Source organism: Mus caroli, unplaced genomic scaffold (genome assembly GCF_978045245.1).
Source record: "Mus caroli unplaced genomic scaffold, Mus_caroli_1 scaffold_9, whole genome shotgun sequence".
NCBI classification, from domain to species: domain Eukaryota; kingdom Metazoa; phylum Chordata; class Mammalia; order Rodentia; family Muridae; genus Mus; species Mus caroli.
In genome coordinates this window covers 106,653,980-106,671,369 of record NW_028227264.1, presented here as the reverse complement: position 1 = coordinate 106,671,369, position 17,390 = coordinate 106,653,980, and the positions used below count along the sequence as shown (strand labels likewise).

The 17,390-nt window shown below is 38.2% G+C and overlaps 1 protein-coding gene across 1 annotated transcript in view; it reads left to right on the top strand.

The window, feature by feature from the left end:
* Acss3 (acyl-CoA synthetase short chain family member 3) overlaps nt 1–17,390 on the top strand; it is a 193,712-nt gene that overhangs the window by 23,714 nt on the left and 152,608 nt on the right. Inside the window, exon 2 of the mRNA XM_021174594.3 lies at nt 12,416–12,560. Within this exon, the coding sequence (XP_021030253.1) occupies nt 12,416–12,560 (145 nt within the window). The remainder of the gene's footprint in view (nt 1–12,415; nt 12,561–17,390) is intronic.

The window sequence follows — 17,390 nt, the reverse complement described above, 5'->3', positions numbered from 1 at the left end:
TGTATCCTCCTTCTTTGCTAAAAGTGTGTTTTGGCTGTAGACATTTCCTGATGCAATTCTTCATTTCCTGTTTAGTTTCTCTTTATCTCCTCCAGTTCCCTTATTGCTCTTCTATGTGGGATAGGTTAACTCTGTTCTCCCTCTCTTTTTCTTTACTTCATTGTGATAAATTCTTAGATGATAACTGACTCAAAGGTACTTGTAAGTTGTGAATTCTTACTAAATTGTTCTCCAAAAATTAATATTCAAGATAAGGTCTCACAGTCTTTTACAGAGTATTTAGCCTTTACAAAAGCAAGAAACCCTGAAAGAATACCTAATGTTGGCGTTGGAAATCTAAGCATTCTGCTACGTTTATCTGAATCTTTATACTGTAGATAATGAAACAATATGGCAGCAAAGCTCCTTGAGTATCCTTTCAAGTTCTATGGTCATTTTCAGGAACAATCCCAGAAAATTATATATAGGGCTCAAAGGAAAAAATGTCCATAGGTATTTGTAATTGATGGATCACAATCTTCCTCTTTAATAACAGCTTGCACGAAGTGTCTCTCTGGACTTCTCTAAATAGTGAGCAGGATGAGTTAACAAATAGAGGTTGCCTCTGGTAGCCCTGGGTGTAGAAGATAGCTTCATCACAATATTACAGAGTTCCCATCATTATCCTGGACAGAATGGTGATATTTATATATTTGTGGCCTCCCTTTGAATACCATACTCTAGGAACAATGCATGCCTCAAATTAGAATTTCTCTTTATGAATCTTATCCCAGGAGAAGGTCAAATATGAAAACTGGATATAGTTAGCATGGAAGTCTTTTCTCCAAAATAAATTTCATATTATTTTGAGCATCTGTGAGATCAAATTTATAATAGATTAGAACTGAATCAATGATGGATCAGCCATGAAAAAGACTACTCTGTACTTAAAATGCAAACTTATATCATACCCAACATCACGGATTTGTGCAAAGTAGCTCCTGGACACCCCTCTGTTTCTTTTCTAACTGTGGAAATATTGAGTAAGCCTCTTGTTTCCACTCATCTCCATTACTTCTCAGCTATATTGGCTGTAATTTCCAGGGCTCTCACTGACCCTAACAGCTCTACTCCCATAATTCTCATGAGTTATAACCTCATACAGCAAGCGATTCTAGGAGACTGCACATTACGTGGTAGCACATTCATTTTCATCTCTATATATCTGCCCTGATTTTCACTTCCAGTAATTAAGAATATTATAACAACAAGTAAATGAGTTAGACTCCTTCCTGATGCTGCCATGATTGCTTTTCTCATCTTCCATTTCCCTGTTCTCTCCTTCCTTCATTGATTCATGATTCTCACATCACTGGGATTAAATTCTGGAAGGCATCTTCTTCCTCTTCCTACAAACACACATCAGTACTGATTAACACATCTTGCTATTAGCCAGCTTTTTATCACACGGGATTATTTTGCAACTTCTTGCAGGGTGCCAGCTTGGAATCTCTGTGGCATCATGAGTTATAGGTCCTCTCTTAAAAAATAACTTGTTCAACTTTGCAATCTACTTCTCTGTGACCTCATGACATTTTATTTTCTGAGTCAGTACAGGGAGGAGCCTGTTCCTAACATATCGTACATATTACCATGGGGAGAGTGGTTGAAGGAAGAAATTTGCTCACTTTTAAGGAACTACTTTACTATGTCAATTTGGCTTATGGTTCATTTTAATAAACACAGAATTTAAATTTTAATTGTATTTGGTCTTACTATTTACTTCTGACCCTTAACATTAAGTTAGCTGTAACATCTTTCTTCCACATTGAGCCAAATCTTCTTTCTTTTCACTTGAATTCTCCATTGTTCCTACATTTACTAGTAGAATGCAAATGAACCATGATAAATTTGTGTCCTCACCTTCTTTTCTGTCAAGTATGACTCACAACCTGAGAATCCATTCATGCCTTTTCTCCTTACCAACAGTGGATGTGGTTCAGATCTCAGGTATTGATTTCCGGAAAGCCTTTCTTTCTTTTCTTTTACTTTGGGATGCATTTCTTGCCATTGCCAAATCATTCACCTTGCATCTGAGATGATCTGGCTGGGCTGCGGATGGGTGCGATGTCCTTTCATGCCGAAGAGGTCTGGTCCTTTCTCAGAACTTATGTGATAGGTTCTGAGGACAGATACTCATGGAAAAGAATAGGGAGGAATAAAGAACATCTTTCTATTTGCACCGAGTTTCTTTGTCAAACTCATTGTCCTTCAAAGAGAAGCTCTTTCCAAACAATTACACACACACACACACACACACACACACACACACACACACTCAATATCCCTCGTGGTTACATTAACATAAGGTTATTACTCTGCTGCAAGTAAGCAATTACCCAATTTGGAGGGTTTCCTGGAACAGCCAGTTGCTACTGCCCAAAGCCAAGTGCCTGTCATTTAGATAGGATGTCACTGTGTGAATAGAGCAACATGATGCTTTCTCAAACGTGCTTAATGCGCCCTCTGTTCATGGGTAATAGTAGTCTTTTGAGCTAGCCATTGTTTCTGTTGAACAGAAAGCTTTAACTCACGAGTCTCTTTCCTTATTTGTGTTCATGTGTCAGAAGAGTACTGTTGATTGATGCTCATTCGCCCTTGTAGGGATTTATTTAAAAATATGTATGGGGCATTTGCCCTTTGCTATGAATGGGTTACCACTGGCCTCTGGTTGTAGGAAGCTAGTAATCTAGCAGAATGTGAAGGTTAAATAAGTACCCAGAGACTTGAAACTGGAAATGCATTCATAGCATTTGCCTTCAAGCCAGAAAACATCCATGTTTTCTATTCTAGAAAAATTGACATTTCTGAGACTACTTCCTCTCTGCAAAATGGGGAGACCATTGTCTATCTTGAGGGATATTATGTACATTAATACTTTAATATGCACATAAATTTTAAAATACAATAATAGTATGAATAAAATGTTTGTATGCCCTCTACTTCAAAACTATTTTTTCTTATCCTTGTTCCTGATCTGAAAAGGGAATTCAAAACTGACATTTGCAGATCATAAATTCTCTTTCTCTTTGATGGCATAAATTCTCTCTCTCTCTCTCTCTCTCTCTCTCTCTCTCTCTCTCTCTCTCTCTCTCTCTCTCTCTCTTTCTCTCTCTTCCATATGCTTGTAATTCCTTTTGATTCACCTCCTTCCCACCCATGCTTTTATTTCTTATTATGACTCTCTCTGCCAGTCAATATATCATTCCAGATCCCATTTCCTCATTTATTTCACAAGTCTTACATTCACTGTAATCTCCAGGACTTCTCCCTCAAATTCATTTCTGAGAAGATTTTTTTCTGTGCTGAAACCCCTTTCTTGGTTTTCTGTTTATGAACACAGGGCTCTGGCTTTGGAGAAGAGGCTGACACTTGTCATTCCTGCCTCCCTCAGGATGAGGACTCCAGCTTCAAAGGAACCCCTTTGCTTGGCACTAAAGCACTTGACCTTCCCAAGCAGAACCTGTCTTTGCCCTGTTTACACTCTCATCTCACTTACCTTGGCCACTGAAAAACATCCATCCCATTAATTTTCAGTTCCTCTCTCCTAAGTATTAAACTTTCCATTTAATATGGAAACCAGGTAGTAAACTTGTACACCCTGAAGTGAAATCCCCTAATTCAGCCCAGTTTTTAAGCATCCTAATTTTCAGAGCCTCAGTTTCCACTCCATTTTCCATCCTGTACCAACCCATCCATGGCTGTGGGGCAAGATGGTCCATCCTCTATCTAGAGTCATCTCCCAAGTTCTTCAATACTTGTCTGTCATTTTCTTTGGTGACTGATTCCCAACATGATCTTTCTTCTGATACAGGCAGTTGCCACTTTCTTGAAATTTTCTATAACTGTGATTCTATAGATTCAGTTTCATAAAAAGTAGATGAAAATTTAGTGTCACTTCTCTGTCACATTATTTGTGATTATCGTGTTGAGTACTTGATAAATAGCTAGGGTGGCTGAGAAAACCTGTCTCTGATACTCAGTATGGTAGGTACCTGGCCCTTTAATGAGTGAATGGGAATGGGCAAGGCTTACTGACTAGAATTCTATAGGCTACAGGTTGAAGCTATACCATGTTTCTTTCTGATAAAATAGGATAGTGTCATGGAATTGAGGGACAGAGTTTATATTTGTTCAACTCATCTTTCTGTAGCAGGATAATTAATGCTACAACTTAAATGCTATCTATTTCCCATTCATATAAATGATAGTATTTTTAGGGCAAGAATTATATTATTTTTTAAAATACTTAAATAATAAATGAAAATTTACATAACAAAATATCTTGGAACACAGGGGAAGAACAACATGGCATTAATAGAAGAAGAGGCTCTTGGTCCTATGGAGGCTTGATGTCCCAGAGAAGGGGGATGATAGAGGGGTGAGGTGGGAGTGGATGGGTGAAGTAGCACCCTTTTAGAGGCCAAGGGAAGGGGGGTGGGGTGGGGGCTTCATGGAGGGGAGACAGGGAAAGGGGATATCTGAAATGTAAACAAATAAAATGATTAATAAAAACAATTGAAAAAATGTGAAAGCTAATTTCCAGCTAGAGTTTTAGCTTTAACATTGACCAGTGATTGAATAGAATATTTTGCCATCATTCAACACATTTTATATTAAAAAAATAAGTCAGGTCTTTGGGAAAGCTCACTGTACAATGCTAAATACAGTGTCAAAGTAACACATTATCTTTAGAGTGAGCCATATTTACACTTTGAAAGAGAAACAAAATTCTGTGAAGTGTAATTTTTGGAGTATTAGTTATTTTTATAAATGGGAAAGACTCTCCTTTCAAAGCTACCCTTGAATTTAGAACTAGCAGAGGCAAGGCAGCATGTAGCTTTTCAATTGACCTTTACTGAAGTGATATGATTTAAAGAGAAATAAACATCTTGCCATAGCAGAATAATCAGGATCTTTGAGCTGAGAAGCCCCTCACAGTTCACTTGATTCAGTCATGAACAGTGCATCCATCTCTCTGGTCAATTTGTGCTGCTCCTAAGAGCCACGCAGCCCTGCTTACTCCTGCAGCGCAGTTCAGCTGAACATTGCTTGCAAGCCCTTTTCCTTCTGGATTATTTTCCTAAGTTCTCCAGAGGACATTATGTTTTTCCTAAATTGCTTTAAACAGAGTCTCAAAAGAGGAAAGTATACAGTTATAGCATGTGAATATTAAGCTATTCAAAATTTAGAAACAATAGGTAAAAAGCCAAATTCAGTGTGTGTGTGTGTGTGTGTGTGTGTGTGTGTGTGTGTGTGTGTGTGTGTGTAAGTTTGTACATGTGAGAGCACGTGTTAGAAGTCAGATAATAACTTTTAGGAGATTGTTCTCTTTTTTTTTTTTTACCTTATTTACGTTTATAAGACAGCATCTTATGTAGGCCTGATGAATTGAACTCAATATGCAACCAAAGATGAACTTCATCTTCTAATAGTGCTGTTTGTACCACCAGGGTCCTGGATTGACACGAGAATATCACCTTGCCACATTGGGGATTGAACCAACAGCCGTGTGTATGTTAGCCAAACACTGTACAAATGAAGCTACATCTCTAGTCTCTCTACTTGATTTATGAGACAGAGTCTGATTTATTTCTGCTTATTCCAAGGTTGCTGGCCCACAAGCTTCTTGAGAGTCTTACAGTCTCCCCTTTTAACTTCCACTTAGGAGTGCTATGGTTACAGATATACGACTGCTTTGTCCATGTGTGGTGAGGTTTAAAGGTTATTGGGTTTTTACTCTCTGAGCTATCTCACTGGCCTTTTGTTGTTGTTTTAATGGGTCTACACATGTGAAGATTTGGCCTATGAATACAGATTAAATAAAAACTAGGGGCTTCTGGTTTTGATTTTAGGTGGAAAACACAATTCACTTTCTTCTCTATGTTAAATACAATGAGAAGCCTGGAACTTTATAATTAAAGTCCAATTAGGAAGACTTCTGACAAATGAGCACAATCAGCTAATAATTCAGGACATTAGAAGTGGGGTAGGAATGAGTTCTCTATGTTTTCTTTGGCACAATCTGTTTGCTGGAGAAGCTGACAACCCAGAAGGACTACAGAATATACATTGAAACATGAACTACAATCAACAGTTCTCTCTTGGGAGAAAAAAAGCAGAAAATAGAAAGCCTACCTGGACAGAAAACACTAAGTGATAAGTATCCTAATCTTTTCCAACAGTACAGAAAATATTGGTTCTAACAGAGTACTCACCAGGAAAAACAGAATAGAATGGTGTTTTTTGTTTTTTTGTTTTTTTGTTTTTTTGGGTTTTTTTGGCCAGGCTGTAAGAAATCAGCCCAATAGTCCTTTCTTTTCTACTGAAGTCTGGTAAGTTTGTGAGCTAGTTTATTCTGATTAAGGAGGTCACATAATGAAGAGCCATATAGAAGAAAGCTCACCTTCTCATGGGGATGGAGAATGAGAATGGAGTTGAAAATTGAAATTTCACTCCAGCTCATTTCCCAGGGGTATTAAGGAATCCTGATAATAAGCAGAACTTAGACATAGGTTGGGGAAGAAGTGTCACCCTCTTCAACGACACTGTGCCAGAAGTAAAAAGGAGATTATAATTTTATATTTAAATTAGCTACAGAGAGAGGTAACACCACATCCATGATCAAGGTAAAATCAAAACATGCAACCGGTTATACTGAAGACCAGGAACATGTCAGCATGTATGACAAGGACGATCAAATAGATATGAGATTTAGATGGCACCAATATTAGAGTCATCTTACAAGGACTTGAAAGCAGCCACCATTAAAAATGGCTCACATAATTATCAACACATCTGGAGGAGTTAGAAGCCTACAAAAAATTAATTAAAGAGAAAAAATTAATAGGATTGTGAAATGTAAAAATAGAAAAAAGAAATTAAAAAAAAACCCACACTGCTGAATATAGCAGAGCTGAATGGAAGTGGGAAGTAAGTTCATTAGGGAGCTGGAGAACAGGAAACAGCGTTATTTGTAAGTGATGAATAAGCATAACGTCATGACATCGACACCAGTCAAGATGTCTAAATATTTTGATTTCAAATATGGCTTTCTGCCATTCCTAACTAATTACACTTGGTTTTTCTAGGTAACTCTTCTCTTGTTTTTTTTTTTTTAAAGGGGAGAGTAAATGTACCTGGGTCCTTCATGCCATTTTCCTTGAAGCGCTACTAACATTTTATTGCACTCATTTGTCAGCTACTGGCAGAGTGGATAATGTATGGAAAGCACACAGGAGATTGTTGGATCAGTATGATGACATGGTCTCAGCTCTCAGGTAGTTTACAGTATAACAACAAAAACCCTATGGGTGGTATATCACTCGTTAACATGATGCACCAAGTGCTTTTGTAGAAATCCAGATGAGAGCTTTGGAAATGCTTATGACTGGTTTGTATTAGCATAAAGTATAGACATGGAAGTGTTTCCTGACTGAATTGAAGAAAATACCCATGCTTAAATCAGTATTATTTGATTGTGTAAAGTCAGTTAAAGGAAAAAAGAATCAGGAGAAACTAATCAGTTATTTACAATCATCTAAATTATATAATTTTACTCCAAAACTTAAGGGAAGATATTTAATTATTTCAAGTGTCACTTCACCTCCTACTGAGGCTGGGTTGGATAGCTTGAGAATACTCTTTCATGCCTGCTTCTATCTTCCACCTTGAATATATCAGACTCTTCATACACAGCACCAGTCATGTTCAGTATTTCCAGAATTTGATTGCTGAATCCACATTTGGCTCACAAGTCCACTGAAGAAGCTCCTGTTATGTATCTTCTGACATGGTGTTAGGTGAAGCACAAAACTAGAGGGATGACACTCCGTGATGGCATCTACTAATAGTCCACCATTAACAGTACTTTGTTTCCCCTGTGACAGTCCATTAGAGGAAACTAAACTTTCATTTGCAATTGGTTATCAGTTTGGACACAGCTCCTTGGTTAAGGACCAGGGCATGTGTCCACTCCTCCTTTCAGCTAAGGATCCCTTCTGGAGCAGACTTACAACCATTTTGTGTGTTTTATAAGTTTGGGTAGGCTGTCCATTCATTTTGATTCCATTTTAGGAGGTCTTTAATTTCTGCCTTGATCCATTTTTTTCATTGAGTAGTGAGTTGTTCAGTTTCCTTGAGTTAGTCGTCTTTGTTTGTGTTGTTGATATCCAGTTTTAATCCATGGAGGTCAGATAGGATGCAGGATGTTATTTCAGTCTCCTTGTATCTGTTGAGAGATGCTTTGTGTCTGAGTATGTGGTTGAGTTTGGAGAAAGTTCCACAGTGTGCAGAGAAGAAGGTATATTGTTTTGTTTGGGGGTGAAATGTTCTATAAATATCTGTTTGGTCTTGTTGGCTTGTGACGTTAACTCCAGCATATCTCTGTTAAGATTTTGTCTGGATGACCTGTCTATTGGTGAGAGTAGAATATTGAAGTCTCTGACTGTCAGTGTGTGAGTCAATATGCAATTTAAGCTGGAGTAGTGTTACTTTTATGAACCTGGGTGCCCTTATGTTTGGTGTATAGATTTGTAGGAATTGCAAGGTCCTTGGAGGATATTTCTTTTGGTGAGTACATAGGTAGCAACCTTTCCTATCTCCTCTGATTCATTTGGTTTGAAGTCTATTTTGTCAGATATTAAAGTGTCTACTCTGGCTTACGTCTTAGGTTTACTTTCTTGAAAAATCTTCTCTATCCTTTTACCCTGAGGTGATGTTTATGCTGTTAGGGTGTAGTTCTTGAATGTAGCAGAAGGATAGATCCTCTTTTCATGCACGTCCTGTTAGCTTGTACCCTTTTATTGTGGTGTTGAGAGCTTCGACATTGAAGAGTTATCAATAAGCAGTGTTTGTTGATTCTGTTATTTTGTGGCTGTCATTTTTGTCTTTATTTTTTCCATTTCTTGTTTCTCCTTCTGATTTGCTGGTCTGATGTTTTTTTCCAAATTATTTATTTTTATTTTATTGTGTTTTGTATGTATGTTTGTCTGTGTGATGGTATTAGATTCATGGAATTATAGATGGTTGTGAGCTGCCATGTCGGGGCTGGGAATTGAACCTGGGTGCTATGGAAGCGTTTTCAGTTCTTTTAACCACTGAGACATCCCTCCAGCCCCCTAGTCTGATATTCTTTATTTCTTATGCTTGTGGTTGTGGTTAACCTCTTCATGTTGATGTTTTTCTTCTTGTGCCCTTTGTAGGGCTGAATACTGCTTAAATTTGATTTACTGTGGAATGCCTTTCTCTTCCTATTGCAATACAAAGTATATAATAGTCTGAGCTGACATCTGTGGCCTTTGAAGAGTCTGTAGCATATCTTTTTTAGGACCTCTGGCTTTTATACTCTTTATTGTGTGGTCAGGTGTTACTCTAACAGGTCTGCCTTTCTATGTGTCTTTATTAGGGTTTTATTGCTATAAGTAGGCACCCTGACCAAGGCAAATCTTATAAGGATAACATTTAATTGTGGCTGGTTTACAGGTTCAACCCATTATCACCAAGGCACGACAATGGCAGAATCCAGGAAGGTAAAGTACAGGAGGAGATGAGAGTTCTACGTCTTCATCTGAAGGCTGCTAGCAGAAGACTGACCTTCAGGCAGCTGTGCATAGGTCTTGCGAGACAATGCCGGGGCCTAGCAAACACAGAAGTGGATGATCACAGTCAGCTATTGAATGGATCACAGGGCCCCCAATGGAGGAGCTAGAGGAAATACCCAAGGAGCTAAAGGGAACTGCAACCCTATAGGTAGAACAACATTATGAACTAACCAGTACCCCAGAGCTCTTGACTCTAGCTGCATATGTATCAAAAGATGGCCTAGTATGTCATCACTGGAAAGAGAGGCCCATAGGACTTGCATACTTTATATGCCCCAGTACAGGGGAATGCCAGGGCCAAGGTGTGGGAGTGGGTGGGTAGGGGAGTGTGGGGGGGAGTGTATTGGGGACTTTTTGGATAGCATTGGAAATGTAAATGAGGAAAATACCTAATAAAAAAGATTAATTAAAAAAAAAAAGCCCAGGCCAACAGTGACAACCTACTCCAACAAAGCCACACCTCCTAATAGTCCCACTCCCTGGCCCAAGCATATACAAACCATCACAATATGTTATTTGGTCTTTCTCCCATGCATCGTTTAATATTCTTTGCTGTATGTCCAGTGCTATGATTATCATGTCCCTAAGGGAGTTTCATTTCTGGTCCAGTATACTTGGTGTTCTGTTTTTTGTTTTTGTTTTTCTCCTGTACCTTGATAGGCAGCCCCCCCCCCATATAGATTGGGGAAATTTTCTTATATGATTTTGTTGAAAATGTTTTCCTGTTATTCACAGATTTGGTCTTTTTATAGCATCCCAGATTTCCTGGGTGGTTTTTGCCTGTTTTTTTTTTTTTTATTAATTTAAACTTTTTCTTGACTGAGGTATCTATTTCCTCTACATCATCTTTAATATCTGAGATTCTCTCTTCCTTTTTTTTTGTATTCTGTTGATGAGGCCATCCTCTGAATTTTCTGCTGGAATTCCTAACTTATCTTCATTTCCAGCTCTCCCTTCCAGTTTTATTTTTCTTTATTGACTGTTTCTGCTTGAAAATCTTAAACTGTTTTCTTCATTTCATTCTGGTGTTTTTCTGTGTTTTCCTAGGTTTCTTTAAGGGGTTTACTCATTTCCTCTTTAAGGGCCTCTGTAGTATTCAAAAGGCTCTTATGAAGTCGTTGTCTGGTGCTTCATCTAAGTTGTATTTCCCAGGGCCTACTTTGAGCTTTAGTGGAACCATTTCGTCCAAACCATCATATTCTTATGCTGCCTTCTAGAATCTGGGTTTATATTTGTTGAAAACTAGCTAGTGCTATCTGGACTTGTTCTTGTTCGATTAGTAACCCACCCCTGGCTTGCTGCTGCTCTCTCTGGTTCCTAGGGTACTGTGTTGGCTGTGTATTGCCTGGTAGAGAATGTTTCTGAGGCCCTGGTAGGTGTAACCATGGGCTGGGCCTCAGAGGCTTGGTTAGACTGATTCTTGCTAATGGAAGCTTCCACTTAGGGATGGACATGGGCTAGAAGAGGGTGTCTGAAGTGGTCCCCAGGAGGGAAGGAATCAGGATATGACACCAGGATCTGCTTAATCTCCTGGGATGGAGAACAGAGAGAGCAAGGAGGTCACAGTTTATAGTCTGCTACAGAGATGGGGTTGAGTCTCAGAGACTGGGTTCTGAGCTGACAAGGGTTAATGAACATCTGAAGAGCATCTACCTGACTCACTGGCCAGTGTGGCCTGTGAAAGTGGTTTATTTGGGGCAGGTGATTGTTCATCATGAAAAGACTCAAGGCAGGAACTTACCAGCAAGAGCTGCAGCAGAGACATGGAAAAATTCTGTTTATTAGCTTGTTTTTTCTTGCTTGCTGTCTTAGTTAGGGTTTCATGGCTGTGAAGAGATACCACAACCAAGGCAAGTTCTAGAGATAAAAACATTTAATTGGGGGTAGATTACAATTTCAGAGGTTTAGACCATTATCATCATGGTGAAAAGCTTGGCTGTATGCAGGCAGTTTAGTTGCTGGAAGAGCCTAGATTTCTACTACTTGATCCAAAGGCAGCCATGAGGAGGAGACTATATTCTGTAGACAACCAGGAGGAAGGTCTCTCTTTCCATACTGGGAAGAGTTTGAGCATAGAGAATTCAAAATCCACCCCACAGGGGTACATTTCCTTTAACAATGCCACACCTCTTAATAGTGTCACTTCCCATGAGTCAAGCATATTTAAACCATAGTTCAGGTCCATCTGACCATGAATGGGATAGTCTGCACTGGGTTGGACATACTACTGTTAACTAACACTTTTAAGAAATGGCCCCAAAGACTTGTACACAAGATATTCCAATGGAAACAATCCATCAATGAGGGTTTGCCCTAAGTGTTTGTTTACAATTGAAGCTAACAATTATGATATATTTGAAGAACTGCTTTTGCTAGTGTTTGCCTATTTGTAATAGCTAGCAGGACTTCCACCGTACATCTGCCATTTTCCTATTCATAATCTTTAATGCTTCTGCACCACACTTACACAGGACCCATTTTACCTTTATAAAGTATATTACTCAGGTGCTGTAGACCCCACTTTCATCTTACGTAATAATATCCACAAAGTGTATTTTTTTCTGTTATACATTAATATAGATCCATATTTATTCAAGTGAAAGTGTTCTCTGGGTGTCATTTTCAAAAATGTGCTTTGCCACCCTCATTTCCTGAAGTTCTGTAGCCAACACTGTCCTAAGGAAATCTCTGGCAGCAAGATATGGAGCAAAGTAGTTAAAGAAAAACTATATTGTGAAAAAGAATCATTCATTTTTCTATCCGCTGCATTTCAGGTTTGTGGAAGGGATGCTGAACATTTGTTACAATGCTATTGATCGGCACATTGAAAATGGCCAAGGGGATAAGATTGCTATCATCTATGACAGTCCCGTTACAGACACCAAAGCAACTATTTCCTATAAGGAAGTCTTGGAGCAGGTAATATCATAAACTTTCTCTCTCTATTGGTTATTATATAGAAGTTATGTAGATACATATATTGTCACAAAATAACCATTTTAAATATGCCTTAGCACTTTTTATAATTTTTGACGTTATCTCTGATATCCAGGTGGACAAATTGGGTACTTTTCTACTAATTCCTTGGCTTATATTTTATAGTACTGAAAGGTACTTGTTTTACTGGGAGAAGTGGCCAAATGCTCAGAATAATTTTAAATACTTTTCTTGCCCTTGTTCTCCATACCCACTGCTGCCACTGTGATTAAAAGAGGTTAGTCCTTAGTTTTATATGATTAATGGTCTCCTATTTGCTCTCCTTCTTACCTAGCGCTGCTCATGTTTTATTATCATATAATTTTATTTCTTTCTCATTTTCTTTAAAATTTCAAGGCAGTTTTAATTTTTATTTATCTAATTACTAAGGATATTGAACTCTTTCACATTTATTTCTTGGTCGTCTTTATTTCTTCTTTTGAAAACTCTGCATTGAGTTTGTTAGCCCATTTTTAACTGGGTCATTTGTTTTCCTGCCTCGTTGTTTTTGAGTTCTTTGTATGTTCTCGGTATTAATCCATTTCTCAGCTGGGCTGTGTCACTGGCAAAGAGTCTGATCCTGCAGGTTGGCTCTTCTGTTGATGGATTGGAGAGGCTTGATGGAAGAATCGAAAGGGAAGAAGTGATGTAAATATATTTTAATTAAAATGTATTTTTATCATACTGTTAATTGGAGAGTAAAATTCAGATTCCCATGGTGGACAAGACACAACAACATTATTTTCTATTTGTAATGTAATATTCACTTCCTAATATTCTTAGCCATTTATACCATGTTTCCTCTTCTTCCCTCCCTCTTCCTCTTACTTCTTGTCTTTGGTGTATGGGTGTGTATGCACATGATTGTGTATATGAACATGCATTTTGGAGGCCTGAGGTTTATTTGAGTGTCTTCCTTTATTATTCTCCTATGTATCTGAGACAGGGTTTCCTGGTAATCCTGATGATCACTGTTTGCCTAGCTTTGCTGATTACTGAGCTCCTGGGATCTGCTGTGTTTCCTTCTCCCTGATGCTAGGTCACAGACATGACATGTGCCCTCATAGTCAGCTTTTAAGTGATGGCTGGGGAACCCAATTCTGATTTTCAGCCTTGTGCTGTAAGAACTTTATATACTGCGCCATCACTGAGAAAACACTATCATCCATTCCCTCAATATTTGTGCCTTTGAAGCTCTGCCTTCATTCCTTGGTCCCACTCACTATTTTTAATGTGTGGTCTTAAGTGAATCATGTTGTTCTTTTTGCTATGTTAAAACATGCATAAAGTTCTAGAAGCAATTCTAAAGATGTTTGAGTATTTTGGATGATTGGAAATTATTCCAGCCTTGTGGGCATTTCACTGTATATGATTTTAAGGGGAAATACAATTGCAGGACACTATTTCTTACCTCACTATTGATATTTTGCATCGGAAAAAATTTAATGGGGTCCCGCCAAGTCACCCTCTACATGGGACCATGTTTAGGAACACCCTGACCTCTACTTGCAAGTTTCCAGTAGCAATCATGCCTGGGTTGAGATGTAAACATACACATTTAAACATTGCCTTCTTTGGCAAAATTTTCCCAGATTGTGTCTCATTGTTAGCTAAGCAGTCTAATTGGCTGCACTTAGGTGACATGAATAGAATATCGGAAATGGGGAAGAAACATTTCATTCTCTTTGTTCTATACCATCAGTTGGGACTCTGCCTCACTCTAGGCAGCTGGTTCTCAACCTTCCTAATGCTGCAACCCTTTAATATACTTCCTCATGCTGTGGGGACCCACAGCTATAAAATTATTTTTGTTGCTACATCATAACTGCAATTTGCTATTGTTAAGAATCATAGTGTAAATATCTGATATGCAGGGTATCTGATATTTGACCCTTGTGAAAAGTCCTTCATCACCAAAGGGATCCTAACCCACCCACTGAGAACCACTACTCTACAACAAATACAAAGGAATTTCAGTCCAGTCAAAAAGACTTTACATGCTGAGTAAGCCAAGACATGGCAGAAGATAAAACCCAAATGGAATGTTCCACTATGTTGTTTGGTGTGTTTGTTGTCCTGCAAATAGAAAATCTGTATTTGTGAAATGAAATACACAAGGCTTTGACGCTGGAATCAAGCAAGGAAGTTACTCTATTACCAAATTGTTTATAATATATGAGAATCAAAGTGTTAATATAGGAGGAAATACAAACTGTACAAAGTATCACATACCTTAGTATAGGTCCGCAGTGACACATTTTAGAATATGTTTCATCTGTGAGCAAAGGAGTGCTCCTGTGATTTGGGCATACTGCCACAATCTCACTTCGAGAATTGGAAAATTTAAGATACTGGTACACTTCAATTGATGTTAGAGCATACAGAATATGATATGTTTCTTCATGCACTGTAAAGCTTTTGTCTTTATTAGCATATTGAGTTTGATAGATATGCAAACACTAGAGTCAAAGAAAGATCTGCAATGAAAATTTAAATAATAAGAGTGGTGTCTTTTTCTGTGACTTTCTCTTTAATTTATGTAATTGGCTAAGATTATCCCATGCAGGTGATTATCTCAGATATTTTTTTTCTGCTAACTCATCTTATGTTCATGTGTGAAATTTGGACTCAGACTCTTTTGACTTCTGTGCTAGTTCACTGGTTTCAGTTTAGCCTGACATGAAAGTACTGAAGAAGACCATTTCTCTCAGCTGCTGACAGCCTCTGATTCTCTAGGCTTTCTTCTCCAAAGTATTAAAGGAAGAACTGTTCCACTGCGAAGGGTGGGGGAGGGGGGGTGGGAGGTGATGGGGGGAGGGGCGGTGGGGGAGGGGAGCATTGTTCAGCTGCTTGGATTACCTATGGTCTTTATATTACTAAGTGAGGAAGACAGAGAAAGATTTAATGAGCATTGACTTGAGAACAAATACAAAGAACAATTTAGTTTTTTGTACCAGGACTTATTCAACCTACTGGTGCTTCATTTTCATTAGGCCTTTCTGGATAGGTGAAACTTGATTTAAATTTCTTATTTAATTAACAAACTGCAAATTTCAGGCTAAGTCACCTGTGTAATATGGAAGATCTGACAGTTTTAAGGGAGGAGCCAGAGCCTTTCCAAACTGCTGTGTTCTCTGCAGATCTGATTACCTTAAACAACCTTCTGGTAATTCCTTGTCCAGAGATTAGAGTGCTGCTTAAGGTCTACCTTCCATTCAATAAAATGCTGACGATTTTTGTTGTTGTTGTTGTTGTTGTCAAATCTTGCATGGAACAAAGGATGCCTTATAACTGGACAATTCTCTTACTGCCAAGTGCTGAGAATTTATGAAAATTCAATAAATAAATGAATATGTAAATTCAATTGTAATACAAGGGTCAGAGTTGGGTGGAGCGATGTCCTCTGCAGGAAAACATGGAGAAGCCCTGGTGTTTTATGTTTATTCCTCAGCTATAAACTCCTGCAGTGACTTGATGTGCCAGGGTGGGTTGATGCCTAGGGGACCCTCCTCCACATCAGAAGAGAAGCAGAGGGAGCATGGGAGTGGGGTTGTGTAAGGCGGGATTGGGTGGTAAGAGGGTGTTTGTGATCAGGATTGAAAACGAAGAAATGAATAAGTAATTAAAAGAAAGAAGTTACTCATGATGACTAATTTATTATTTTTCCTTTTTTAGCTTTAATTTTTTAAGGGTACATGTGTTTTGTCTGCATGTATGTGTGCACATGTGCTCAAAGGCCATAAGAGGATGTAGAATCCTCTAGAAGTGGAACTGCATACCATTGTGAGCTGCCATGGTGTTCCCTGGAACTCAGCGCAGTCAGTGCTCTTAACCACTGAGCCATCTCTCCAGCTAGCCCCTGTAATGACTTATTTCTTAAGACAAAAGGTTTATTTACCATTCATCATTGCATGGACCTATTTATTTGGGCCTGAGCTGTGGGCCTGAGCTCCATCACAGTGATGGAGAATTTGTGGTGAAGTAATGTCCTCATGTCTTGGAATTGGAAAATAAGCAAGATGCCAAAGAGCCACAAAATTCTCTGTAGATAGGAAACATCAGTGACCCAAGGAGGCTTCACTGGTAGTTCTGGTCTGTAAGACGTAAACAGTTAGAGGTGTCTGTTTTATCTGCAGAACATTGCCTGACACAGTGAATATTTATCGAGTTATGAATGCATAAATGAATGAATGAATGAATATACTATCATTTGAAATTTAATGTCTACCATATTTACTTGAATGGAATTTTCTAGAGTACATTAGTTATAGAACTTGATCACCTTTCCTAAATTATTTTTATTCTGCTTGGTTATCGAAGATACATAGATTCCCTTTTGGTTCTTCATATTAGTATCTGAAAACCCTGAATTCTAGGAAGCACACATACGCTTATTTTACTCTTTTCATTTTATTTATATTCAAGTTAACAGATGATCATATTAAGCCTCAGTGACATATAAGGCAAATGTGCTTGTATGGGCCTATATATATATTACACAGAATGTCACTAATTTAACATTGAACTTGTCCCTCGATTTGGATTTTAGTTTTTGTTCTCCCAGCAATTACAAATTTTTATATTTATCCACCAAGTAAAAAGGTGACCTTCCATGAAGGACATCTGAGAATTTTCATGAATAAAAGTATCTGAAGAAAATTGATAATACATAGTGTGCTAAATTCTCCCGATCTAATTCCCCTCAAAGTGCCTATTATCTTTATTAAAGGTAATTTTTGCAGTATAATTATAGCTGTAATTATGAAGGCTTAG